Source organism: Lathamus discolor, chromosome W, assembly GCF_037157495.1.
Source record: "Lathamus discolor isolate bLatDis1 chromosome W, bLatDis1.hap1, whole genome shotgun sequence".
NCBI classification, from domain to species: domain Eukaryota; kingdom Metazoa; phylum Chordata; class Aves; order Psittaciformes; family Psittacidae; genus Lathamus; species Lathamus discolor.
Window position 1 is genome coordinate 22,356,772 of NC_088908.1, and position 27,159 is coordinate 22,383,930.

General features: G+C 44.7%; 1 protein-coding gene across 11 annotated transcripts in view; it reads right to left on the reverse strand.

Moving 5' to 3' along the window:
- The window catches only part of LOC136004297 (zinc finger CCCH domain-containing protein 18-like), an 83,099-nt gene that overhangs the window by 37,129 nt on the left and 18,811 nt on the right, over positions 1-27,159 (reverse strand). For all 11 annotated transcript variants that reach the window (XM_065660660.1, XM_065660655.1, XM_065660656.1 and 8 more), the window contains 7 exons: positions 26,489-27,084; positions 22,239-22,323; positions 19,418-19,566; positions 19,003-19,095; positions 18,200-18,357; positions 5,023-5,140; positions 3,617-3,861 (listed from right to left, as the gene is read on the reverse strand). In XM_065660660.1, the coding sequence (XP_065516732.1) occupies positions 3,617-3,861; positions 5,023-5,140; positions 18,200-18,357; positions 19,003-19,095; positions 19,418-19,566; positions 22,239-22,323; positions 26,489-27,070 (1,430 nt within the window). In that variant the 5' untranslated portion in view covers positions 27,071-27,084. The remainder of the gene's footprint in view (positions 1-3,616; positions 3,862-5,022; positions 5,141-18,199; positions 18,358-19,002; positions 19,096-19,417; positions 19,567-22,238; positions 22,324-26,488; positions 27,085-27,159) is intronic.

The following is a 27,159-nucleotide window of genomic DNA, read 5'->3' on the forward strand; positions in this document are numbered from 1 at the left end:
TTAATTCCATTCTCCCCTAAGAGGAAATACTGTGTGTAGGTGCTGACCTAAGATTTTTTGGGGGAGATTTTAAAGCTTTCAATTCAATACTAGCTTCTTAACATGAAAATGACAAACTCTTCTTGCCACCAGCTATTAAACCCCATGCAAATGAAGCCAAAAGCAAGCCCTGCTTGCTGTCCCTCTCTCCCAGCTACCTGGCCCCACAGTCATAGAATCATAGACTGGTTAGGGCTGGAAAGACCTTAAGATCATCTAGTTCCAACCCCCCTGCCATGGGCAGGGAAACCTCACACTAAACCATGTCACCCAAGGCTCTGTCCAACCTGGCCTTGAACACCGCCAGGGATGGAGCATTCATAACTTCCCTGGGCAACCCATTCCAGTGCCTCACCACCCTCACAGTAAAGAACTTCTTCCTTAGATCTAATCTAAATTTCCCCTGTTTAAGTTTAAGCCCATTAGTCCTTGTCCTATCTCTATAATCCCTGATGAAGAGCTCCTCTCCAGCATCCTTGTAGGCCCCCTTCAGATACTGGAAGGCTGCTATGAGGTCTCCACGCAGCCTTCTCTTCTCCAGGCTGAACAGCCCCAACTTTCTCAGCCTGTCTTCACACAGTAGGTGCTCCAGCACCCTTAGCATCCTCGTGGCCCTCCTCTGAACTTGCTCCAACATCTCCATGTCCTTCTTATGTTGAGGACACCAGAACTGCACACAGCACTTACGTTAGAGGATGAGGCTGAGGACATTTCCAACAGTAGATTCTCTACAAGCTTCTAGAATGAATAGCAAACTTAAAAAAGGCAAAGAGGTGTATCAAGGCTATTTTTAATTTACTAAGACTCGTCTTAAGAAGCCTATGTTGGAGATCCAAGTGGCATTCCCAGCTCCCTTAAGCAGTGCTTATGTCAAAGAGGGGGCATGGGAGGGAAGCAAGGAACCTGCATCGACAAAGCATATATCGCAAACACCATAGATCCCATGTCTCGGCTCACACAGATGGTTACATGGGGCAAGATGGATCCAAGATTGAGGAACATGGCCACCACTACTCTCCAGCAAACCCTGAGCCACACTAACAGCAAAAACTCCCACAAATCCCTGCCCCATGACCCTTTGAGTGTCAAGGGAAGAAGCAACCAGCAGCCTGAGCCTTGTGCATTGATTCCGGTCACAGTGACTGTTAATGTCTAACAACCTGAGCTGCCCATCGGCTGATGTCACTTTCATCATTCTCATCACCTTTATCACATGGTTCTGGACAGCAAGATCTCTTCCAGCACTAACCCAACAAGAGCACAAACCAACAGCAAATGTGGCAATTAAGGTGCATAAATTATACTTCTAAGTGAAGATTATAATTAAACGTAGCATATAATTGAATGCATTCCTATAGCCACTCTGCTACTGCACCAAAGCACTCACAAGATACCTTCAAACTGTTCTGAAACTGTGACTTCCTCTTGGAAAAACAGGTCATCATCAAAAAATCACATTTCCTTCTAGTAATGCAAATAAAAATTCAGGGTCAGATTCAAGACTAAACCCTGCTCCCACCTGAAACCACACAATTCCATGTGGCACCTTGTTCTGGGCCTTCTTAGCCCTTTGCTTTGTTAAAAAAATATCATGCTCGTGATGTTTCACACCTTTAGTGCTCGAAAAACACCACAGACATCAGGCAGAAGCAGCAGCTCAAATATGTCTTGGGAAAAAGCTTCCCTGCATCCCTCTTTGCCCCAACACACACATACACATGTATGTCCACATGTTCCTCAACATGCTGTTGGAAGACACTATCTGCCACTCTTTCCAAGATACTGACACTGCTAATCAGCTTTCCTGGAGACGTCCTTCACAAGAAACTTGATACTCTTCTCTGATTCTGACCCAAAAGACACTGTGACATGAGAACAAGTTCTATATATCAAGACAAGTTCTATATTCTGCTGTGATATTTATACAGTGCTTTACAAATATGCCTAATTCACGGTACTTAAATAATTGTCAGAGAAACAGAATAGGAGTCACTTTTAAAATTCCTAGATTTTTAGTCTATCTGGTTCGATTTTTTCTCACGCACAGGTCAGAACCAGGATTTTCAGAAAAAAAATGGGTAGTCAGAAGCAAGAAACCTAGCTCCACACCACATTCCACCATAATACCCAGCAGAGACTCATTTCGAGACATACAATCTCTTTACCTTTTCTAGCCTCTTTGTGGAGTTTAACTTAATGAATTTCCAGATACGTTTGCTATCCACAAACTCCCAAACCAGCCCTGGCTCTTATCAAAGGACATTTGTCAAAGCCTCAAAGAGAGCTGCCACCATCTGCAGGATTCTGTCAGCACTAGGGACTCAGCCGGCTTCCCAGGACATGCTCTAGCCTTGAGGGAACAGGGACAAGCTGAACATCTCCATACCTACAGGCCAGAGGACAGATGTTCTCCTTTCAGTCAGGTTATGCATGCTTGGTTCTTACTGACATCTTGGCTACTCTTAGTGGCCAGCAAGGCTCATTTAAAGCATTGCCTTCCTCTCAAAACTACTGCTTTACTTGAGTTGTGGACAATAGGGATCTTCCCCACTGATCAGCATCAGCCTGGTTCATGATCACAGAATCACAGAATCACAGAATCCCAAGGGTTGGAAGGGACCTAAAAAGATCATCTAGTCCAACCCCCCTGCAAGAGCAGGGTAACCTACAGTACATCACACAGGAACTTGTCCAGGCGGGCCTTGAATATCTCCAGTGTAGGAGACTCCACAACCCCCCTGGGCAACCTGTTCCAGTGCTCTGTCACTCTTACAGTAAAGAAGTTCTTCCTGATGTTAACGTGGAACTTCCTATGCTCCAGTTTACACCCATTGCCCCTTGTCCTATCACTGGATATCACTGAAAAAAGCCTAGCTCCATCTTCCTGACACCTACCCTTTACATATTTGTAAACATTGATGAGGTCACCCCTCAGTCTCCTCTTCTCCAAGCTAAAGAGACCCAGCTCCCTCAGCCTCTCCTCATAAGGGAGATGTTCCACTCCCTTAATCATCTTTGTGGCTCTGCGCTGGACTCCTTCAAGCAATTCCCTGTCCTTCTTGAATTGAGGGGCCCAGAACTGGACACAATATTCCAGATGCGGCCTCACCAAGGCTGAGTAGAGGGGGAGGAGAACCTCTCTTGACCTACTAACCACTCCCTTTCTAATGCACCCTAAGATGCCATTTGCCTTCTTGGCCACAAGAGCACATTGCTGGCTCATGGTCATCCTCCTATCCACCAGGACCCCCAGGTCCCTTTCTCGTTCACTACTTTCCAGCAGGTCAACCCCCAACCTGTACTGGTACATGGGGTTGTTCTTCCCCAGATGCAAGACTCTACACTTGCCCTTGTTAAATTTCATCAAGTTTCTCCCCGCCCAACTCTCCAGCCTGTCCAGGTCTCGCTGAATGGCAGCACAGTCCTCTGGTGTGTCAGCCACTCCTCCCAGTTTTGTGTCATCAGCAAACTTGCTGAGGGTGCACTCAGTTCCCTCATCCAGGTCATTGATGAAAATATTAAACAGCTAGGACATCCTCAGCTAAAATGGCAAGTCTGAATTCCAGCAAGTGCTTACCTTGGTATCAGTAGGGACCGGGGCTTTGTTTTTTCTTTCTCCTTTTCCCGGTCCCTGTGCTGCCTGTCTTTTTCATCTCTCTTCACCCGTTCTCGCTCCCGTTCCCACTCTTCTTTCCGCCGCTGGCGTTCCTTGTCACGCTCTCGTTCTCTTTCCCGTTCTCGCTCCCGCTGACGCCGCTCCCGTTCCCTCTCCCGTTCCCTTTCTCGTTGTCTGTTCTCTCTCTCCCGTTCCCGCTCTCTTTCCTTTAAAAAGGAAAGAGAAATCATCATGATGTTGTGGCAACATCTCCTAACAAAGTGGGCAGCAAGGATTCAAAGTCTTGGACCGCAAGGAGTTACATTCACCCTCCCATGTTAGAGCAAAGTATTGAGATAGATAAATGTGGAGCTTGTTGGCCATCACTGTTTGCTGAGCAGGCAGAAAGTGGAAAGGAACAAAGCATACATCATACTCATCACAGCTGTAATTTTCAAAGGCAAGAGTAAGATTAATTTAGCTTATTACACTTATTAAATAAATGTATTGATGTTTACAAGTATTTACTCTCATTGCTAATCGTGTTTAGCCAATTAACTGTACAAACACCATGAAAATAATTGATGGCGCAGCAATAGCGAGGACAGGCTCCTGTTTGTGCACTGCTTCTGCATAACAGCAAGGTCTTCCAGGCAAAGGAAAGTCAATTTTTAAAGGATGTGACAAATACCACTGAAAAGCTCCCCACTGAACAGGATTTATTATTTTTTGCCACTACTCTCGAGGCACAGTAGTTTGCACGAGGGCAAAATGAAGTGGAGGGAAAAGGTTCATAGCTTTATTTTCATGTAGCTTGACACCTTACAGCAGTGCAACACCAAACAACAATATCTGGGATTTCAGCAACTGGCTGGGTGCTTTCCCAGGTGCAGGACACTCACCTAACTCAATCAACTAACATGTAACCCCACCAGCGGTGGACAATCATGATGGAGCCTCTATCGGCGCACTAAGCACGCCTGTCCAGATTCAATCCTTTCTGTGTGCCCCAATAACTAACAAGCAAAGCTCAGTCAGGTTATTTCCTGGAAACTCCCTCCCTCTCCAATATGTCCAAGAATGGCTGCAGATGTGGCTGTAACTGTTGCACAACTGCCTGGCATGCAGAGAAGCAGCCAGTGCATGTGAAGAGGAACCATCTTCCCATCTCAGACATGCTTTTGCCTTCATCATGCTGAAACAGAACCTCCTCCCATCCCTGCACCTAATGTCTTCTGTGCAGTAATTAAGTCAAGATTTAATTATTTGTAAGATTAAGCATCTTGAACATCCATCACAAGTCTTGTTTCAACCACTGCACTAGAAACATGACAAGCGCCAGAAGTGCCTGGAAGAAAGCTGAAAGGAGAAGCACGGAAACTACTTACTCTGTAGTTACGATATGGATCTGGGTCGGTATACTGAACCCTGAAATTCTCATACTGCCCACCACGCCGGAACCGTTCTATTTCATAGTCATAATAGGAATCTGTATAGGGATCAAGCCTACAATGAAAAACAGGGAAGGTTAGAAAGGGAAGCATCACCTTGTTGGCACACAGAAACACTATGTATTCTAGCTCAGGTCTTAGTCACTATGCACTGACAAGAAAAAACATGTTCAATGGAATATGACTGTACAAAGTGGTTTATTTTCTACATATCCCAAACAGATAGGATTTTTTAAGTGAAGCTTATCAGAGAAAAGCACAAACCTTTCTTGATAAACACAAAAGAAAAATGCTAAAAACTAAATTCAGCCTTCAAATCAATGTGGCAAAAATGTTTTGTATAGCCACTTCAAACATATACAAATATAACAATATAATGTTTTGCCTCATTGATTTAGAGTTATATTTCATGTCAATGCACACAGAGCTAATGTCAAGCATCCTCACATCAGAAGTGGAATGGATGGTGATTCCCTGCCACGGGAGGTGATGGGTGCATCCTGCCAAGACACGAGCTGTTGCTGAGCTTTCCAGTTGGAGAAGCTAAGCTTCAGGGACAGGCCAGCAATGCTCTACCCCTACGTCTGGAATTACTCTATGAAATGAAGGTAACTGCATCTGCACCTGATATTCTCCAGTGGAAAACAGGTGCTGGCCCTCCAGCACACCAATGAACAGGTAAGCACATGGCACACCCTGCCCAACTGCAAAAGTGTAGTAACTTTTGGGTTGAAAAAGGATTTAAACCAGACCCTCCATAAATCTGCAATGTTTCCTCCATTTGATGATTTCTATCAACATTATTAGATGGTTTTAATTCACATACTCAGCAATATCCAATCCCTGTCAGCCATGTGGAGTGAAAATATCAGATCTGTTGTAAAGATGGGGAGGTGGGTACAGGAAGCAAGAAGCTTCCATGGCCACAGGAGGAGTCAGTGGCAGAACTAAAATATAAAACAAATGCTCCTGAATTCCAGATTATCTGTAATAAGACTCTGACTTGTAAGTAAAATGAATAAAGGGCCCGCCTTTGCACTTTAAAAACTGCCAAATAATCTAAACCAGGCTATGATGTAAGCGCTGCCCTGCAAATCAAGTGGCCATCTGTTTTGTTTTGGGTTTTTTTTTTCTGAAACAATAAGCCAAGGGAAAGAGTACCAGGGAATCTTATAGAATCATAGAATAGTTAGGCTTGGAAAGGACTTCAAGATCATCTAGTTCCAACCCCCCTGCCATATGGATGTTTAATACAGCAAGAATCTCCTGATGCCAACCACACAACAGTCTAAATTCAGTGACATCAGATGTTCAAAGAGACAAAAATAATCTCATGCTACACCAAAAAAGAAACTCCACTTTTTAATACAGACATAAGTCCAAATCTCCCCATTCTCTCCCTATAACATTTGTGGACTTAGTAATTATTTAAACAAGCATCACTGCTGTGCATTTAGATAATTCTGTGCTTAAATCCTTAGGCAAATAATTTGTATCACCCAAAATATCAAATATATCCACTGTCTTGGGTTCAGCTGTAACAGTTATTTTTCTCCTTCTTAGTAGCTGGTGCAGTGCTGTGTTTTCAACTTTAGTCTGAGAACAATGCTGATAACACACCAATGTTTTTCGTTGTAGCTGAGTAATTGCTTACTCTGATCAAGGACTTTTCAGTCTCATGTTCTGCCAGTGAGGAGTGGTACAGGAAGCCAGGAGGAAGCAAAGACAGGACACCTGACCCAATCTAGCCAAAGGGGTATTCCATACGACAGCACATCATGCCCAGTATGGGGGAGTTACCCAGAAGGCTGAGATCACTGCTCGGGTCAGGCTGGGTATCAGTTGGCAGGTGGTGAGCAATTGTATTGTGCATCACTTTTTCCTTCTTTTCCTTTCCCCTTTTAGGTTTATATTCTCTCCCCCTGTTATCACCCTTTTCTTTAGTAGCAGTAGTAAGCATAGTTTTGTATTATACCTTAGTTACTGGACTGTCCTTATCTCAACCTGTGGATTTAATATTCTTTTGGTTCTCCTCCCCCTTCTTCCAGGAGCGGGTGGGGGAAGAAGGGGGGGAGTGAGTGAGAGGCTGTGTGTGGCTTAAACCACAACAGTCCTTTGTGGCGCCCAACGTGGGGCTTGAAGGGTTGAGATAGCGACAGATCTGACCAGAGTGTGTCTAATCATATTTGTGATAAGCATTCATTATTTCAGATTAATAGTTACTCATCACAATGTTGATTTATTTGCCCTCAGAGTTGTTGCACTTGGTCTCAGAGTTTCATTATGTCACACCTTATTTGCAACTGGTATTAGTGTTTATCAGCTTTGGGGCCTGGGCTAAGATTCTCATTTCACTCTACAATAATGACTTATAATACAACAGAATTATTGATCATGAAACTGCTCTGGTATGTGTTCTCAGCGTGGACATCACCTCTATACTTCAGGAGGTATGTAACGGGAACTGTTAACAATTACACCTGTTTTTTACCCCCTTGGAGGATCAACCGATGAGGGAGACATCCTCTCACACCCTCTGCTCCTCCACCAGGCTGTTTACAGCAGCACTTAAAAATATTAAAGATTTTGAATATCTTTTTAATGCCACTGAAACCATCCTGCTCCTTTTGCTGGGAACCGGCATGTTGCTGAACACGCTGCATGTGTTTTACCTATGGCCATACCACCCCGAGAATGCCTGATTTAATCTGATCTCAGAAGCTAAGCAGGGTCAGGCTCTGGTCTTCTCTAAGGTTAAATGACTATCTAAGAATATCACCAAGAGATTTCTCTGAAGCTGAACAGTCATGAGTAGCAGGGTGTTTGGGACAGTATGGGCAAGTATCTAGGCCAGCGGGCCCCTCCAGTGCTTTGGAACTTCACCCCTGAACAAGTGCAAAATCCAGAAAAACCAGTAAAACACTAAGACAGGGTGTGCTGTCGTCCTGGCAATACCAGAGAACAAGTCACTGCAAAGTGCCAGGGCTTGGCTTACATGTACAGAGCCCTGCTCTTTAAGGAACAGGAAAAAGATGTCTCTGGATCTGAAGGCAAAGCAAAAGACAACATGGCTGCTCCATCTCAAGTAACAAGAACAGCAGCTACTCCAACTCCAACAATAGACACTGCAGCCACTCCAACCCCAGTAGCAGGCACTGCAGCTAAACCAAAGGAAAAATCCATGCCAATATTGGCTGCCCCATAAGCAAAAGGAAAAGCAAAAGGAAAAGCATGAAAACCAATTCACACAGTGAAAGAAAATGAAGACTCAAAGCACGAACTAGAGGGGGTGACATCTGAAAAAGAGGAACAGGAGGAATTAATACAATAATCAGAGGAAGAGGCAACTTCTCGATCCCTATCCTTGACTGAACTGTAAAATACGCAAAAAGATTTCAGCCGTCTTCCAGGGGAGCACATAGTCACCTGGTTGCTCTGATGCTGGGACAATGGGTCCGATGGTCACAAACTAGAAGGCAGGGAAGCCAAGCAGTTGGGATCACTTGCTAGGGAATGGGGAATTGACAAAGCGATTGTGAAACAGAAATGAATCCTCAGCCTCTGGAGAGAGCTCTTGGCAGCTGTGAAAGAAAGGTTTCTGTACAAGAATGATATGTGTCACCCAGGCAAGTGGACCATAATAGAGAAAGGCCTCCAGTACCGGAAGGAATCAGCCACTCTAGAGGGGATCTATCGCAAGCCAGATGCTGGGAATACACCCGTAGATCCAGATGAAGTCAAATGTACACAACCCACGCGACTGAAATTTACAGAGTGCGCCATCATCATATGCCCACTCACTGGCATTAATGGCTTGAAGTGAGGTAGCACCACCACCAATGGATGAAGAGATTCTTCAACTCCGAGAGTTCGAAGACAATCTCACCCCTTCCATTATTTCAGATGTGGAAAAACTGGCCCAGGAGTTCAAGCAACTGAAACACAATCCATCCAGCTCCCCACGTGTACAGACCGCATCTCAGCTATTAACAGAAGGTGCCCTACTGCTTGAGAGAGAAGATATAGGTGGTACATGCCTCAGTTCTGGAGGAACAGGTGTGTGAATTGAAGAGGAAAATGACGGTCAAGGATGATCCTCCCAAGAAAGTTGCTGCTCCTGTGTCTGGTGAGCAGTTTCGAGGATGGAGTGAAATACCTGATTTTACTTCAACTCCTCTGACTACGAAGTCCAATCCCTTTGTAGAAGAAATAAATGAAGAATCTTATGATTGCCATTAGAGGGGCCCTGACTCAAGTCAGGTGGAAGAGAGGGACAATCAGGTTTACTGGACTGTGTGGATCAGATGGCATGGCACATCAGTCCCACAGGAGTATAAAGCTCTAGTAGATACCGGTGCACAGCGTACCCTGATGGCATCAAGCTATCAAGGGGTGGGACCCATTTGTATTTTTGGAGTGACAGGAGGATCCCAAGAGTTGACTGTACTGGAGGTTGAAATCAGCCTGACTGGGAAGGAATGGCAAAAGCACCCTATTAGGACTGGTCTAGAGACTCCATGCATCCTTGGCATAGACTACATCAAGAGAGGGTACTCAAAAGAGTACTGATGGGCTTTTGGTATAGCTGCCTTGGAGACAGAGGAAATTGAGCAGCTGTGGGTGACAGGATAGAAATAGTTAACGAAATGGATCCAGGCACTATCGTCCAGGTTGAGCTTAAGCCCTGGGAATGGTGAGAAGAAAACATCAGGTGTTAATGCCCTGGTCAGGCCTAAGCCTTGGGAACTGTAAAGAGAACAAGGAAGGGTGAAGATCGGTTAGCAAAACAAAGCAGACAGTTTGCAAGATAAAGCAGGATATGCATCTCAAAGACAGACCAAACTGTGAATATTTGTAACCCTTAGTAGTTTTGCTAAATCAGAATGATAAGGGAGTAAAAGAGTAGAAAGTTACTGCTTAGCACTTAGTAGACTATAAAAGGGATGCTAGACATGAAATAAAGGTCTTCAGATTTCACCAGAGCTGGAGTCTGTCTCTGATACGCCACAAATGGTGCCTGAACAGGAGAAACTAATCCGTTGGAGTGGAGCAGGCGGCCGGTGTCGTAGATCAGCTGAACTCAGAGGAGTCCTGTGGGGGAGCACTGAAGTTATCTGGACACAAACCTATCACCTGGGAGAGGTGAGGAGGCCAGTGGGGGTGCACCAAACAGGACTGGAGATAACAAAAAAGGTAAGCAGCCAGGAACGGGACTATGGGGGGGAATAATCCAGAGATTGATGAGTCCACCATATTTGAGGTCTCTTTGTGGAATGGCGCAGGAGTTAAATTGTGGGACGCAGCCACAAAAGGCAACAACACTGTGAAAAATTTGTTAGTCATTTGGAGAACTAAAGTAAAAAAATGAGATCATGGAGCCCAGTGCCCCCACCCCACCCCCTCAAACCTCCGCCAGTCACCACTGTGGCTGTGAAGACCGAGGACAAGGATGAAGATGATCCTTTTGACCCAGGCCCTACTGACCCCAAGAAGGAGCCTGTGCACGTTCATCAGACTGCTGTTGCTGCTCCTGAGGTTCTGATGCCTGATAATTCTGATGCTGACCTGGATAGTCCTTTTGACCTGGAGCCTATTGATCCGGAAAAGGAGCCTGATTTATATCCCCCAGATCCTCATGATAAATGGGCAGCTGTAAAGGGAAAAGCAAGATGGCTGGGGGATGCAGATGTATTGTGCGCTTTCCTGGTGGTGTATGTGCCGGATCAAGACCCACAGTGGGAAGGTCTCTCATATGCTCTTATCGGGGATATCAGGCAGACAGTGGCAGACCATGGACTTAGGGCCCCATATACAACTCATTTGATACAGTCTCTCTGGGATACTCATGTACTAGAAGTTGGCAAATATAAGAATGTCCATATTTCTATTGACCCTTGGAGACCTTTATAGATATTGCTGGCCACTTCTTCCGATGTAGGCTGGACACCTGCGTTGGAATGAGTGTGCATTTTGGTCAGTATAAAACCCCAAGCCTCATGCGATGCAGGGGAGGCAGAGCCTCCGCAGGGACACCCACTGAGGCTGAGCCTGCCACCTCGCACTGTGATGATGCTTCTTGGAGCTGGTTTCCTGATCGCCTTCACAGGGTCCTTAAGCCTATATGGGGCCATGTAGTGGGAGTAATGATTGTTTGGATTTTGTGTTTCACATATTGTAGTTGTGTGGAATGTGCTTGTGGGATCCCATGCGTGTGTGTGTGTGTGTGTGACAAAGGCAGACGGTATTCTGTGTATTTTTTGTTGTTGGGTTCGCGTAAAAATTTTTAACGGGTAGCAGATTAACATTTCGGCCAAGAAAGGGTTAATGCAAAAGTGCAGCTGCCGGCAGATATTTATGGCTGCTGCTGAGAAGGCAGGCAGCTGTAGCCCCTGCTGTGCAGGCCAGTGTTTGTTTGTAGCTTTGCTAAGCAGGGTGAGTGACTTTGAAGAAAAAAAAACAAAACAGTTATTTGCTAGAGTTGGGTAACCATGTTCAAAAGAAGCTGCCCTCCAATTCGGCTCCCAGTGTTCCACCAGTGGAACAGCCAGGATGGACACCGGAGCAGTGGAGTGAAGAAAAACAACAAAACCAAAGCAACAACACCCCCCCCCCCAAAAAAAAAACACTCATCTCGATCTATTTAAGTATTGGGGCAGTTTGTAGAGACACCACAAACAAAGCCTAAAGAGCATCTGCAACACGCTGGGCACATGGTAGGAGCCTTGCTTAGTGTGTTTAAAGTAACCTGGGGGTGAATCCAACACTTGGAGGAACAGACAGATCAGTTGAAACAAGAACTGCTAACTGAAAAAGTGAGAGGGGTAGTGCAACCACAAGCTTTATCAGCCGTCACCCAAGCAGTATCAGGGTGGCAGAGAAAGAAGAAAAAAAAAAGGGTAATGACACAGCAAACTCCTTGACTGTTAACACTGTGCCATTTACTTCTGCAGCTGCTTCACATTCCTTTTTCATCAGAATGCCTCTGCTTTAAAGAATCACTTTAACCTGTCTACTTCTCAAGAACTGATAACCTGGGGGAGGGGGTATATTTGTATCCTCCTACCTACAGGTCCATGGTGGCTGCCTACAAAGTCTGTCAAGCCTTGCCATGAGCTGGAGAGACAAGTGGAAAAACCCAATGCCTCAGCTACAGGAACTGACCGTGAATACCCCAAGCAGAATGAGATAGAGGAAGAGAAAAATGAATGACTGCAAAACATCACTTGGAGGCAATGGAAAATTAACAGGTTGAACATGTGTGCTTGTAAATTAGCTATTATTAGAGGCTGTGATTTTGTGTATAAAAGCACCTGTATTTACTAGCCAGTTGCTAATATGAAACTACACCTTGGATTGTATGGATTTGTCACTTGCAAAAGAGATGTTAGAGCATGCAAATTTGCAGCAGCTGCTAGAAAATGCTAAGGTAAAAGCTAGAAAGATTCTAATACAATGGTAGTGTTATAAAGCAGGCAATGGAACAAATTAAGAGGGTAGGAGAACTCCACTGGTAAGAAATTTCTTTGGCTAGTACCCCGCTGCCATCAGCAACTTCAACATGCTGCTGTACCCTGTAATAGTTACTCTGCTAATGTAAATCTGTATGTGCTTTGCCATAGTAGTGACTTGTTACTGGATGAGGCAGGTGAAACTCTGTATTGACAACAAGGTGCAAGGACTGAGGTTGGCCAAATGCCTGCTACCACAGTCAAGGGCAAGACTGGGTTGGCCTCTGTGTTTGCCACCAAGAAGAACCTTTAGCTCTGCTGTTGGCTGCAACCCAGCAGGCCTGGAGCGGTGGGGACACATGCCATGCCAGACCCTGATGTGGGAGATGGCCTCCCCTGTTATCAGAGAGCCATCCAGGAGAGAAGGGAAGACCAAGCAGCCTGCGATTGACATATGTTGGAGATATGATCTAGTCCAAATCCCCTGCTCAAGTAGGGTCATCTAAAAGAGATATAAAACAAAAAAAGGGGAATGCAAGGATTTTCTCCATACAGACAGTTAGCAAAAGCGCAATTTGTACTAAATTCTTTAAATTTGTCTAGTTTTGATTCTCTTTTCGCAATACAGCGATTGCGACATCTGACGGACGATTCCTTGCCCAAACCACCGGTTCTACATAAAGACCTACAGGACAACAAGTGGAAAGGACCAGTGCCATTGCTGACATTGGATCAAGGATACAGCTGTGTACAGCTATCGACAGGACCATACTGACTGCCAGCAAAACGTATAAAGCCCCAGAACTCAACAACATAAAGAAACGACGATGACAGAAATCTTTGTAATATCTATTCTATTATGTGTGACCATGGGTAATGGACAAGCATACTGGGCACATTTGTTAAATCCCCCATTATTCTGACCTGTTACATGGTGTGTAGGATTCACTGGTATGCCACATGTTATAAAGGCTCAAGTGAATACAAATCAGAGTAATCTTACTGAAATAATGCTGTCTGGAGCAGTGGGTGGTTATGTTAATTACACAGGTCAAGCAGTGATAGAGCGGGCACACCAAATTGTAAAAAATATGCTGGCAAAACAAAAAGGGGGAATGATAGGGGAGACCCCAAATGCACAAACTGATAAAGCAATGTTTGTCTTAAATTTTTTAACATTATCCAGTTCTGATTTACACACAGGCAGGAATGTCCCTCCAATGATTAGGCATTTTTCTGCACTAACCCATGTAGGCTCAGATCTGATACCAGGGAAAGAACCCGTTATGATAATGGTAAAGTCTTTGGAAAATCATAACTGGGAAGGTCCTTTTAGGTTAATAACTTGGGGAAGAGGCTATGCTTGCGACTCTACAGAACGAGGACCCCGATGGATCCCTGCGCAATGTACCTGTCCATTTATACAAGCAAAGGCTGCCAATGAAGACTGATGCCGATTCATCGCTGAAGTTAACCTGTAGTAACTGTACAAAGTTAACCGGTCTCTTTTTGGAGAACCAGTCAATAGAGAGCGTATCCATGCGGGAGCGTATCGCAACTGGACTTTCCAGCCACTAGTAATAGTCTGGTAACATTTAAGCCCAGAAAGGGTACCACTGGACAACAGGGTTGATTTTAGACGTTGATACTGTGAGGCACGCCTCACTACAGAACAGAACAACTGTTGATTTTTATTGTTAGCTCAAGACCATGGGTGTGAAGATTTTGCTGGTATGTGCTGCATAAATTTATCAGATCATCCATAAAAGCATTCCGGACTTAATAATAAGGACAGCACACCTTTGGGAAGATGAGGGACTGAACTGGTTGAACAAAGTGTTTTCTGGCTTGAGCATTACAGGATGGCTTTACTTTATCTTAATCATTTTGTTAGTCTTTTTAGGTATTCTAATCTGTGTGCCTTGTTTGGATTAATCATTTTGTTAATCTTTTTAGGTATTCTAATCTATGTGCCTTGTTTGCTACAATAGCTAATGGAGAATATAGAAACTTTGGCAAAAGTAGATCATAAATCTATAAAAGCTGTCTTTTAGTAAAACAAAAAGGGGGAGATGTGGGTGACAGGATAGAAATAGTTAACGAAATGGATCCAGGCACTATCATGGCTTAAGCCCTGGGAATAGTAAAGAAAACACCAGGTCTTAATGCCCCTGGTCAGGCCTAAGCCTTGGGAACTGTAAAGAGAACAATGAAGGGTAAAGATCAGTTAGCAAAACAAAGCAGACAGTTTGCAAGATAAATCAGGATGTGCATCTCACAGACCAAACAATGTGAATATTTGTAACCCTTAGTATTTTGCTAAATCGGGATGATAAGGGAGTAAAAGAGTGGAAAGTTACTGCTTAGCACTTAGTAGACTATAAAAGGGATGCTAGACACGAAATAAAGGTCTCCCAGATTTCACCAGAGATGGAGTCCATCTTTGATACCTCACAAGCAGCTATCCACCTTGCCTGGTCTCTCAGAAGATCCTTCTGTTGTGGGGTTGCTGAAGGTCAAAAAACAAGTGCCAGTCACGACCACAACAGTGCACTAGTGGCAATATTGCACCAACCGAGACTCCCTGATTCCCATCCATAAGCTGATCCGTAGACTGGAGAGCCAAGGAGCGATCAGTAGGACTCACTCACCCTTTAACAGCCCCATATGGCCAGTGCGAAAGTCTAACGGAGAGTGGAGACTAACAGTAGACTATCGTGGCCTGAATGAAGTCACACCACCATTGAGTGCTGCCGTACCGGACATGCTAGAACTTCAGTATGAATTAAGAGTCAAAGGCAGCCAAGTGGTATGCCACAATTGATATTGCCAATGCATTTTTCTCAATTCCTTTGGCAGCAGAGTACAGGCCATAGTTCACTTTTACTTGGAGGGGTGTCCAGTACACTTTGAATCGACTGCCCCTGGGGTGGAAAAACAGCCTGGGGTGGAAACATCTGCCATGGACTGACCCAGACTGCACTGGAACAGAGGCAAACTCCAAAACACCTGCAATACATTGATGGCATTATCGTATGGGGTGATACAGCAGAAGTTTTTGAGAAAGGGAGGAAAATAATTCAAATGTTGCTGAAAGCCAGTTTTCCCATAAAATGGAGTAAGGTCATGAACTATTTAGACATTTCCATATGTTATAAGACAGTCCTGAAAGCATTTATTAATATGCCAGCTGCACCACCAGTGGTTAGTTTGCTGCAAGGTGTCAATCTGTGCGATAAGTTGTGTGTGTGTGCGTGAGCAAAATCACCATTTTTAGAGTTTACAGCAGCAGTGTCATAACTTTTGCCTTTATGCACAATCAAGATAGGTTAATGCCACAATCTACTTCTACATAAAGGTGCTTGAATTTTCATTAAACAAGTAATCAAATGTCCTGGGTTCAGCAGTAGCAGTCATTTTTCTCCTTCTTAGTAGCTGGTGCAGTGCTGTGGTTTTGACTTTCAGCCTGGGAACAGCACTGATAACACCAATGTTTTTAGTTAGTGCTCAGTAATGTTTAAGTCTGACCAAGGACTTTGTGAGTCTCATGCTCTGCCAGGGAGGAGGGGAAGCCAGGAGGAAGCAGAGACAGGACACCTGACCCAAATTAACCAAAGAGGTATTCCATACCACAGCATGTCATGTCCACTATATAAACTGGGGGCAGTTACCCGGACTGCTCTTATCTCAACCCATGGGAGTTACATTCTTTCGATTCTCCTCCCCATCCCTCCAGGAGCAGTGGGAGGAAGGGGGGAGTAAGAGAGAGGTTGCATGGCTGTGCTTAAACCATGACATCAAACAAATGGAATTAATACTGGCAACATGCAAAATTTTTTTCTTGACTATATGAAAACAGGAAGTCCTGTACCTAACACAATTCCTACATTAGTAAGGCAGTGGCACAGAACTACTAGAACACTGATGCTAGTTTCCATATACAGTCATAAAGATACTGTACTATCAAACCCACAGAGCACTGGTGATCTGTTTCAGGTGCAATTGAAAGCCTTCTCAGAGGAACAGAAGATTAAGATACAGATCTATTTCTAACCCGGGGAAAAATTAATACAGAGCAACTGTTTTGTTTCAGGCTGCAGAACTGAGTACATAGCTTCTTTTTTAAAATGGGTGAAAAAAATGCACTCCACAGCAAATCAAAGAACAAAAGCTTAACCCACTCCTTATTAATTTTCAGAGGCCTGGGTTTTTTTTTCAATTCACTCACTCTAAAATAGACACAACCAAGCCTTGCAAACACTTCTGAGTGGAAATATTTCCATAGTCTGTATGTGTAGGAAGAACAGAAGATGTAAGAGCAAGAGAAACAGATTCACCTGTATTCCTGCAGAATACAAGCCCCTCTCTCAAAAAAAACTTTTTCCATTTGATTTCTTGGCTCAAGAAGCAGTAAGCAAGTTTCCCAGAGCTGACTGATTCACCTTTGTGCCTTCTCCTGCCTGCTCTCAGTTGTAACAAGAGTGTGTAACAGGAATGTCTCCAACATTTTATATTTCACCTCCTTAAAAAAAACATTCACCTAGAAATGTAAGTTTAGTATGTTTGTTTTGGCCCAGGCTATGCCCTGGCAGCTAACAGAATTGCTTTCTGACCACTGTCTTATTCGGCAGTTTATCTGGGACTTGTCAAGATGTTTAAGACCAGCTGCTGTGCCAATGCCCTTGCAAATAAACACCCAGCTGGTCAAGACAGTACAACTGTGTCATGGTTTAAACCGAGCCACACAGCTCGTTCACTCACTCCCCCCCCTTCTCCCTCTTTCTTTCCTTCCCCCCTGCTCCTGGAGGGATGGGGAGGAGAATCAAGAGAAAGTAACTCCCACGGGTTGAGATAAGAACAGCCCAGTAACTAAGGTATAACACAAACCACTGCTGCTACCACCAATAACAATGATAAGAGAAAATAACAAGGGAAGAGAATACAATACCACCCGCCGAATGAGTTCGACCCCCCCGAAGAGCACCCGTACCCTTCCGGGTAACTCCCAGTTACCTCCCTGGGCATGACGTGCTGTGGTATGGAATACCTCTTTGGCTAGCTTGGGTCAGGTGTCCTGTCTCTGCTTCCTCCTGGCCTCCCCTCGTCCCCAGCAGAGCATGAGGCTCAGAAAGTCCTTGGTCAGACTAAAACATTTGTGTTATCAGCTCTGTTCCCAGGCCCAAAGTCAAAACACAGTGCTGCACCAGCTACTAAGGAGAAAAATGACTGCTACTGCTGAACCCAGGACAAACTGCTGCCCTGAAGCTCTTGGACCTTGAGCATATTCCAACTTTGCAGCCTCAGCTTTAGCATTTTAAAACTCCCATGGGTTGGAATAAGAAAAACAAGAGGAAAAACAGTTGGAAGAATGCATTGGCGTGACACAGGCAGTGCACAACTAGACGGTGTCCTTGAAGGACCTGTGTACCAATGACATTGAAGGCAGAAAGGTTTAGCGACGATTATACAGGAAGGTAGTGTTGAACTGGAGTGAGTGGAGGCAGCTCAAGTTTTTAACTGGTGCACATACTGCTTAATTGAAGTTGTTTCCATTTTCTGAGGTGAGCATTCCTCTAATTTGGAGGAATAAGTTAACTGAAGACTGCCATCCTGTACTACATTTCCCCCCATCTATTCCATGTAGCAAAACCAAGACTGCATCTTACACTGGATCTCTGACATCTCTGGTGATGCAGTAATTCCAGTCACGGAAGAACTCATTTTCTTTGTCAAATTCACGCTCATCTTCTCCAATAGTCACAGTGAACCTCTTCTCCTCAAAGTCAGGCTCCTGTTCTTTTCTCATAGTCGCCTTTTTTAATACCTGCCATAATATAAAAACATTGTAAAGAGAGAATATTTCCAAGACCTAGAGAAACTGCAGTCTTAAAAATCCTTCACTTGGGAGAAACCTGCCCTTCAACTAAAACACCCTTCTTTTGCCCAGGTCTCATTAATGTGCAGGACACTGGACTTTCCTTGATGTACAAAGTGTAATTCACTATTCCATCAGCTCAGAACAACAGCAGACAGGCAATAAGTTTCACACATGCTAACCCCATTTTCTGCAATGATCAGACACACGAATCTAATACGTGGTAGAGAAACAGGTACTGAAGTAAGGGAAACTGGATCAGCTTAGAAAGGTTTGCTTTATGGAGGGCTTGACTTCAGGGCCACAAACTCCCCCTAGCTCATGTGAATATTATAAAAAAAAACCAAACCAAAAAACCAAGAACAAAAAAAACCAACACAAAACAAAACAAAAAACCAAACCTGGGCATCAGCTCCTCTTGACTGTGCAACAACTGTGATATACAACAAGTCACAGTTAATAGGTTAAAAGGCAAAAGGAAGGTTGCTCAGAAGGAGCAAGACACTAAATGCTCCAAAGAGAGATCCCCGCTCCCAGTGAAACAGGCCACCGGATTCTGGAGACACCAGCATGCTTCCTGAGGATGGCACTTACCTCTTTAGCATGCCGGAGTCCTCTCTCCCAGGCACTTTCTGTTGGAGGTTCTGGAGGGGGTGGAGGTAAGATTTCATCAATGACTGGCCCTCCCTGTTAGAAAGGTGAGAAGAGGAAGGAGACAGACACTTGACGTTAGTTTTAAGTAACAAACTCATGCTTTGTTACCCCAGAGTACCTCCAGACACTCTGGAGATATATTAGCAGGACATAAGCTGAGACATACATGGAAAATTATTCCCCTCTACTAGCAACTACAAGAACACCTTTTAAAATATCATATATCCAACTGATGAATTGGATAGTGACTAATGTTGTTAAAGTACTAAAAAACCCAAACCATCTTCACTTCTCTCAGAACAGGAGACAAAAGCTATGTGCAGAAGCTATAAATCCACAGAACAGATACCCATACCCAAGGGTTGGCTGGCATCAGTGGGTGAGGGCCAATGGGAGGAGCACCATTTGGGGAGAAAGGCTCAGGCTTGGAGATCAAGGAGTAGTTTCCTTTGTCATTCACACCAGGGTGAATAAATCGACAGTTCATGCCCCAAGTACAGTGACCTGTGGAAATACAGTTCTGTTAGACCCCTGTATGCCTACAGCAAATATTTGTTCAGCCCCACAACTTTTTAAAACCCAGCAACTAACAACATTGTTTGAGACATGACTTTTCTTCCCTCTAACTCTTGAGATTTACCTGTTTTCATACACATAACACTCGCCACCCACCACCTTCCAGAGAAGACAAATAGATCCAGTCACAGATGGATGAATGTACAAGAACCTCATTATGGTGAGGAGAAAGGAGGGATAGATGTATACACACCATTAGGCAAATGCAGTAATAAGCCTATGAGCTCTTCAAGTGTTATTAATGACAAATACTCCAAGTTAGAAGCTTTACCTTTTACAGAAAACAATGAATGCATATAACCTGACAGCAAAGAAAGCATCACAGGGCATTCAAAATAAACAGCACTCTGGTGAGGCATAAAGTACATCAAAGCTTTTCCCTCTAGCTGAATCCACAAGCTTGCCAGAACAAAGCAGGAAAGGAGACATCACTGTGGAGTGCAGCAGACAAATCTGAAAGCTGCTCATTAGCTTCAGGTACCACCCCCAAGGAAATTGTAACACTCAGGGGTCTCTAACAGGATACGAAGCTAATTCCCAACTTTAATTTACCTTGCCGCAGAAACAAACCCCTTTTTTTGTTTTCTTCCAGCAATCCACTCAACATCAGGCAAGAGACATCTTGCAGATCTCCCAGCAGACAACTGCATCACAAAGTTATTGCTAATTCTGCAGTTGCTCAGGTGTTAGTGCACTGGCTGGAGGGGCAAGGGAGCTGTTAACACTGCTGGGGCTCAGGGAAAAAACCCTGATTTTGTCTGGCAGGGTAACATGTCAGAAATTCACACCGCACCTGGGTCCCTGGAAATGCTCCTCATCAGTCTCAGATTAACCACGAGCTGGTGTCAGAGGTAACACTGGATGCTTTTGTACTGTCAGTTATAACAAGAGCACAAATCCCTTTGCACAGTGGCTCATCCTTTCTCAGTGTCTGAGCACTGGGTGTAGGGGCTGCCAGACACCTATGTCAACACTTCCTACTGAGGCGTCAAGGGGAATAGTCACCCTGACAAATAATGAGTCCTGCTATGTATGTCAAGGTGGCTATACAGTAAATTTGCTGGAAGGCCTCGCAAGCTGGTCATTCACATCACTGGATAGATACAGCCACGAGTGCTCCCTCAACACAGTAAAGAGAAAAACCTGAATGTCTTGAAGGTCCCACGTGAGCAGCGCCTGATCTTCCTGGGGGCAGTAAAGCCTTTGTGGGCCAAGCAGGAGCAAGTGTCAATGTTAACTCGCACCAAACCAAAGAATAACAACTACAGCAGGAGATCCTGCAGTCTGAACTTTGACTCGAGCAAATATTTCCATGCTGCACAGAGGTGTATGTCATGCTAAGGATTCAGGAACAAATAGCTCTCTTTCCTGAGGGACTTCCCTGTTCCACCATCATCATCACCAACACCTTTGTGTCTCAGCACATGGAAAAAATCTGATATCGAAAGACATTCAGGAAGCAGAGTATGCAATATGCAATGGTCACGTCTCTGGGAACCCCCTAAGCAGCAACCTATGTTGCATTACACCACTGATGTAAAGAGTAAGAGACTCCACCCTGTTCTCCACCCTTCTTTTAATTACAGATTTTCATAAACTGTTTCAAGGGTGACTGCAAATAAAACCAAATAAATGAATAAACATTAAGTGAGATGAAGCTGGAGGAAGTGAAAGATTATATTATTCAGATATAATCAGTTTAAATAAGAAAACTTTTATAAAACCTAACTCTCTACACTATAAAAAAAAAAAAAAAAGGCAGGATAGTCTAAGATAGCTGTTGTGGAGTTGCCCAAACTTTGGGAAATGTCCTATTAAGAATTACTACAAAAAATTTACAATAAGACAAAGCAGGTTTATTCCATTCTGTTTAAAAAACACTAGCGAGTCTGGGGCCCCCAACACAAGAAGGACATGGAGCTGTTAGAGTCCAGAGGAGGCCATGAAGATGCTCCAAGAGCTGGAGGACCCCTGCTATGGAGACAGGCTGAGAGCTGGGTTTGTTCAGCCTGGAGAAAAAATGACTCCAGGGAGACCTTAGAGCAGTTTCCAGTGCCTAAAGGGGCCAACAAGAAAGCTGAAGAGGGGCATTTGACAAGGGCCTGTAGAAATAGGACAAGGGGGAATGGTCTTAAACTGACAGAGGGGAGACTGAGATGAGATCTTAGGCAGTTCTTCCCTGTGAGGGTGGTGAGGCGTTGGCACATGTTGCCCAGAGAAGCTGTGACTGCCCCATCCCTGGCAGTGTTCAAGGCCAGGCTGGACAGAGCCTTGGGTGACATGGTTTAGTGTGAGGTGTCCCTGCCCATGGCAGGGGGGTTGGAACTAAATGAGCTTTAAGGCCCCTTCCAACCCAAACCATTCTATGATTCTAAGTTTTCCCTTGTTTGCTTCCACAGGCTCACCACACTTATGGCAAAGCTACTTTTGCATACTGGCTCTATGTAAATTCAGCATCTGGCTGCCAAGGAATAGAAAGGTGATACTGGGGATGCCTAGGGCAGAGTTTATCATGCAGACAGCAGCTTAAGGGGTACAAAATCAAACAAGAAAAATTACAGCACCTTTGGTATTCTTCTGCCATTACAGTATGTCATTACCTTTCATGAAGAATCGGCAGGTGGGACGTGGCCTCACTTTTCTGTCACTGGGGTCTTTAACTTCTCCTTCTTCTAAGTCATCATCCTGGAACAGACAAACAAGCTGACATTTCACGTGGTGCATTTTCTGCAGCAACTTGACATTTCACAATATAGTCAAATATCAGTCACTGAAAACATACCCTGGAGCGAAACAGAAGAGAAAAACAATATAAAGTTACAATAAATACCCCACAGCATCTTCGTAATGTGCTGCTACAAACAGAAAGATGCATCAACCTTGGTGTTTCAAAAGTGCCTGCCAAACCCTCCAGGTGTTATGGACATCTTGATGCCACACCACAGACAAAGGTTTCAAGCTACATAATTTTACCTGATATATACTAGACTGTCCCCTGCTTGGCACTCATGTCATCCCTATTTAAGCTCAAGCTAATTCCTTCTATTTAAAATACATAGTGGTATTAATGCAATAACCCAGCAGCATCTATCCAGTTCTGAAGGACAACTGCTATTACCATAACTATTTCCAACATGCTTCCCCACAGTGCTGAGGAACAACTTCACACAGGCTTCTCAGGAAAAAAGTCATACATATTTCTTCCAGTCCTCTCTGGCAACAACTTGACACCTTCCCTTCTATTCCTCACCTCCAGGCAAGAATTCTGAATCAGCCCAAATAAAACTCCACATCATCCCCAGGCACTGCAGCCCCAGGAAAAAAGTCTGGGAGATAGAGGTTGTTTTGAAGATTAACCACCACAGGGGATGAGCATGAAATAATAGTCAGGAAACATTTCAAGAAGTTGAAGGTTACTGTGTGTTGAACAAAAGTGGTGAAACTTTTGTTCAAAAGTGTTGAAACTTTTAAAGTACCAGCCTTTGCCTTTGTTCTCCAGGAAAAAAAACAACACAACCATCAACCTTCACTGGCTTCATAAGTCTGCAGCTGAAAAATCAAAAGGAGGCAATGCAGAAGGCAAAGACATACATGACTAGAGAACTGTCAGAGGTATCTGGCAAGGAAATCAACTATTCAATCTAAAAGGCACCCTGGCCTTCCCTCACTCTGCTTCCATTCGCCACCACAGAACTTTTCAGCATCTGAAACATCTGAAGAAGGAGCATCTGGTGGAGGCCTTCCCTTTGTGTGGCAATTGCAACTACCTTGTGGCAGAGACAGCAGTTGTCTACATGGAAAAGATAAGGAAAGTTATGTACTAAGACCAATTTAGCAGCTGAAAAGGAAGAAAAAAACCCATCGCTTGGCTGTAAATAAACAAAGGATCTCTAGAGATTGGTTAACAGCTTCTGCTGCTACATTCCTCTGAGAGCAATATAAGAAGAGCTGCCCTGAACAAGAATGGATTTAAAATAACACATATATTCAAATTAAAATTTGCATTAATATTCCCCTCCAAGACCAATAGATATAAAAATGGACCACTCGGTGGATAAAGAACTGGCTGGATGGCCGCATGCAAAGAGTTGTGGTCAACAACTCAATGTCCAGCTGGAGACCAGTAACGAGTGGTGTCCCTCAGGGATCAGTGCTGGGACTGGTCTTGTTCAACATCTTTGTCGGTGACATGGACAATGGGAAAGAGTGCGCCCTCAGCAAGTTTGCTGATGACACCAAGCTGTGTGAATCAGTTGAAATGCTGGAGGGAAGGAATGCCATCCAGAGGGACCTTGACATGCTTGTAAGGTGGGCTGATGACAACCTTATGAAGTTTAACCATGACAAGTGCAAGGTCCTACACCTGGGTCGGAGCAATCCCAGGCACAGCTACAGGTTGGGCAGAGAAGAGATTCAGAGCAGCCCTGCAGAGAAGGACTTGGGGGTGTTGGTTGATGAGAAACTTGAGTTGGCTTCAGTTTGCGCTCGCAGCCCAGAAAGCCAACCGTATCCTGGGCTGCATCAAAAGGGGCATGACCAGCAGGTCCAAGGAGGTGATCCTGCCCCTCTACTCTGCTCTTGTGAGACCTCACTTGGAGTATTGTGTGCAGTTCTGGTGTCCTCAACATAAAAAGGACATGGAACTATTGGAACAAGTCCAGAGGACGGCCATGAGGATGCTAAGGGGGCTGGAGCACCTCCTGTGTGAAGACAGGCTGAGAAAGTTGGGGCTGTTCAGCCTGGAGAAGAGAAGGCTACCTGGAGACTTCAGAGCAGCCTTCCAGTATCTGAAGGTGGCCTACAGGGATGCTGGGGAGGGACTCTTCATTAGGGACTGCAGTGATAGGACAAGGGGTAATGGGTTCAAACTTAAACAGGGGAAGTTTAGATTACATATAAGGAAGAGGTTCTTTACTGTGAGGGTGATGAAGCACTGGAATGGGTTGCCCAAGGAAGTTGTAAATGCTCCATCCCTGGCAGTGTTCAAGGCCAGGTTGGACAGAGCCTTGGGTGACATGGTTTAGTGTGAGGTGTCCCTGCCCATGGCAGGGGGGTTGAAACTTCATGATCTTAAGGTCCTTTCCAACCCTAACTATTCTATGATTCTAAGACAGAAGTCTGAAAGCAGAATAAGATGTAGAGGCTTAACAGTTTTCCCTAAAGCTGGGGATGGCATTCAGAAACATGTGAATGGCATAACCAGCTCAGCTCTACTTCTTTCAAAGGAACTGTGTGAAGTCTTTGCAAACGCTATGCTTGAACAAAAGGGAAAGTATTTATTTCTGTGAGGTCTCCTTGGAATCAGGCAGCTGGAAGCCCTGTTATGAGATAATGCATGAAAACCAGAGTACAGACTCATCTTGTGCTTTGTAAGGAAAGCACTTCCAAGAATGCCTTAGACTTTAAAGGAAAGCATTCATATTTTAATCAAGAAGCAGGCATGGAGTCAGGACTCCAAGAATTTTTTCTCTCCCCCTGCCTGGACTCTCCCACAGCATGCTGGAATTCCTTCCAAGCAAATCAGAAACACACAAAACTTTTGGAAAATACATGTTTAACAAAATCACCTGCCAGAATAGGCATGAAGAAGAAAAATTATGTCACCTTTTTTAAGCAACAGAATTGTCAAAGCACCATTGGAGCAAAAACCACACAATATATGACTCTTCAGTGAAAAGGGAGGAAGGTCTCCCCAGCAAGGTTCAATGAGCTTCCTGATCACATGGCCAGGGCAGCTACACAGCTACAGGGACTGGAAGGCAACACCACCTCTCCAGTCTGAACCCTCCCCTCTTTCAGCTGAGGAGATCCACACTAGGTGACCCCATCCACATCCCACTGTTTCTTTGTCTGGTCACCAGGACACTCACAACAGTGCCCCAACCTAGCCTAGCTGTGCAAGACCCCTTCTGGCATGAAGGGCCAGAAGCAGAGACAGACAGTTGCTGTGGGCCAGCAACTTCTCTTTGCAGTGCTTTGCACTCTCACTATTCAGATTCAAGCGAGGTGTCCACCAGACCAGGAACCCACAAGGAGGTACTCTACTGCTAGAATTGCTTTGTCCTGTTTTCTTCTGCCTGCAAGAGGGAAACTGGTATTAAGCTGTATTAAGCACAACTGCTGTATTGCAGTGCTTCCCACCTAAAGACAAAGATGGACAGAGTGGTGATTAGGGCAAATAGCAATGCACGTAAAGCCAGGTTTTGATTTTTCTAAATAGCTGCATTTGTCCTCAGCTGTGAAACAGCAGCTACTGGGACTACACATCCCTGAACACATCACCCAAACCACATGCAGGGGCTTCCTGGTTAGGCACTTTCCAGAGAGCCCAGCACCTTCTGCTCTCCTTCCATACATCCAGATACTGCTAGAGGCCAAGAACCAGCTCAGGGCCACAGGCTTCCCGCACATGCCTGGTGCCTCAAGCAAGGCATCCACTCTCCAGCACCAGCCTCTCAACCTCAACCGATAAGACAGCTTATGAACACCTATTCCATAGTTAAGTAGTTTGCTGTCAGCAGCACTCAAAAGTCCTCCAAGAGCTGAGGCAGCACTGGAGCCCTTCCATGTTCATCAATGGGAACAAAGCTTATTTGCAATGGCTCTGACAATATTTGGCACAAAGCTTTTCTACAGTATGTAGCATTAAACATTGATTTTAGGATTTGGTACACACTATGGTCTTACCTCCAAAGAGGTAAGTGTGTTACTTGCACACTGGGGACTCAGCTAACAGCTAATTCATGTCAAAGAAGGAAGGCATGGCAGTCTAAGAGCCAAACAGTTTGGAAATGCAAGGACAGGTCTCTCCCTGCAGGACTCTGCCCACCTCAGACCAGCTCCTACTTACATCAATTTCTCCATCATCAATTTCTCCATCATCATCTTTCTTCTTCTCCTTGAGGGGATCCTGGCCATCCTTTTCATCATCACTTTTGCTGCTGGATTTTTTCTCATCTTCATGGGCATTATCTCCTTTCTCCTCTTCCTTGTCATCCTCACCAGCAGCTTTCTCACCATCCTCCTCTACAGCAGCAGCACTTGGCTCCTCAGGAACTTCCTCGTCATAGTCCAACTCATGTTCATCTAGTTCACGGGTGACAGAGGATGCTTCATCACCAAGGTCATTTGTCTGGTCTTCCTCTTCTCCTTTGCAAGGCAGAGGGCTCTTCAGCTCCCCACTCTGCTTGTTGTTGTCAGATTCCTGAGACTTAGTTTCACTTAAGCGGTCCTCTTCATCTGAGTGGTTCTCCTCTTCACCATGACTCAGTCCCCTGGCTGCATCCTCCTCCTCTCCCATAATTCTGCCTTGCCCACCCTCTCCATCAAGTTCCCGATCTGAATAACTCTCCTTCAGGACCTCATCATTGGAATGCTGCTGGTCCTCTTCAGGATAGCAGGGGTTTTGCTCAGGGCTGTCAGAAACATCCATCAGTACCCGATAGTCTGCAGAGAGTATAAAACGATGTTTGTTATGGGGAGCAAGATGGAAAAATCAAGGATCATCTTGCAGAATTTGTA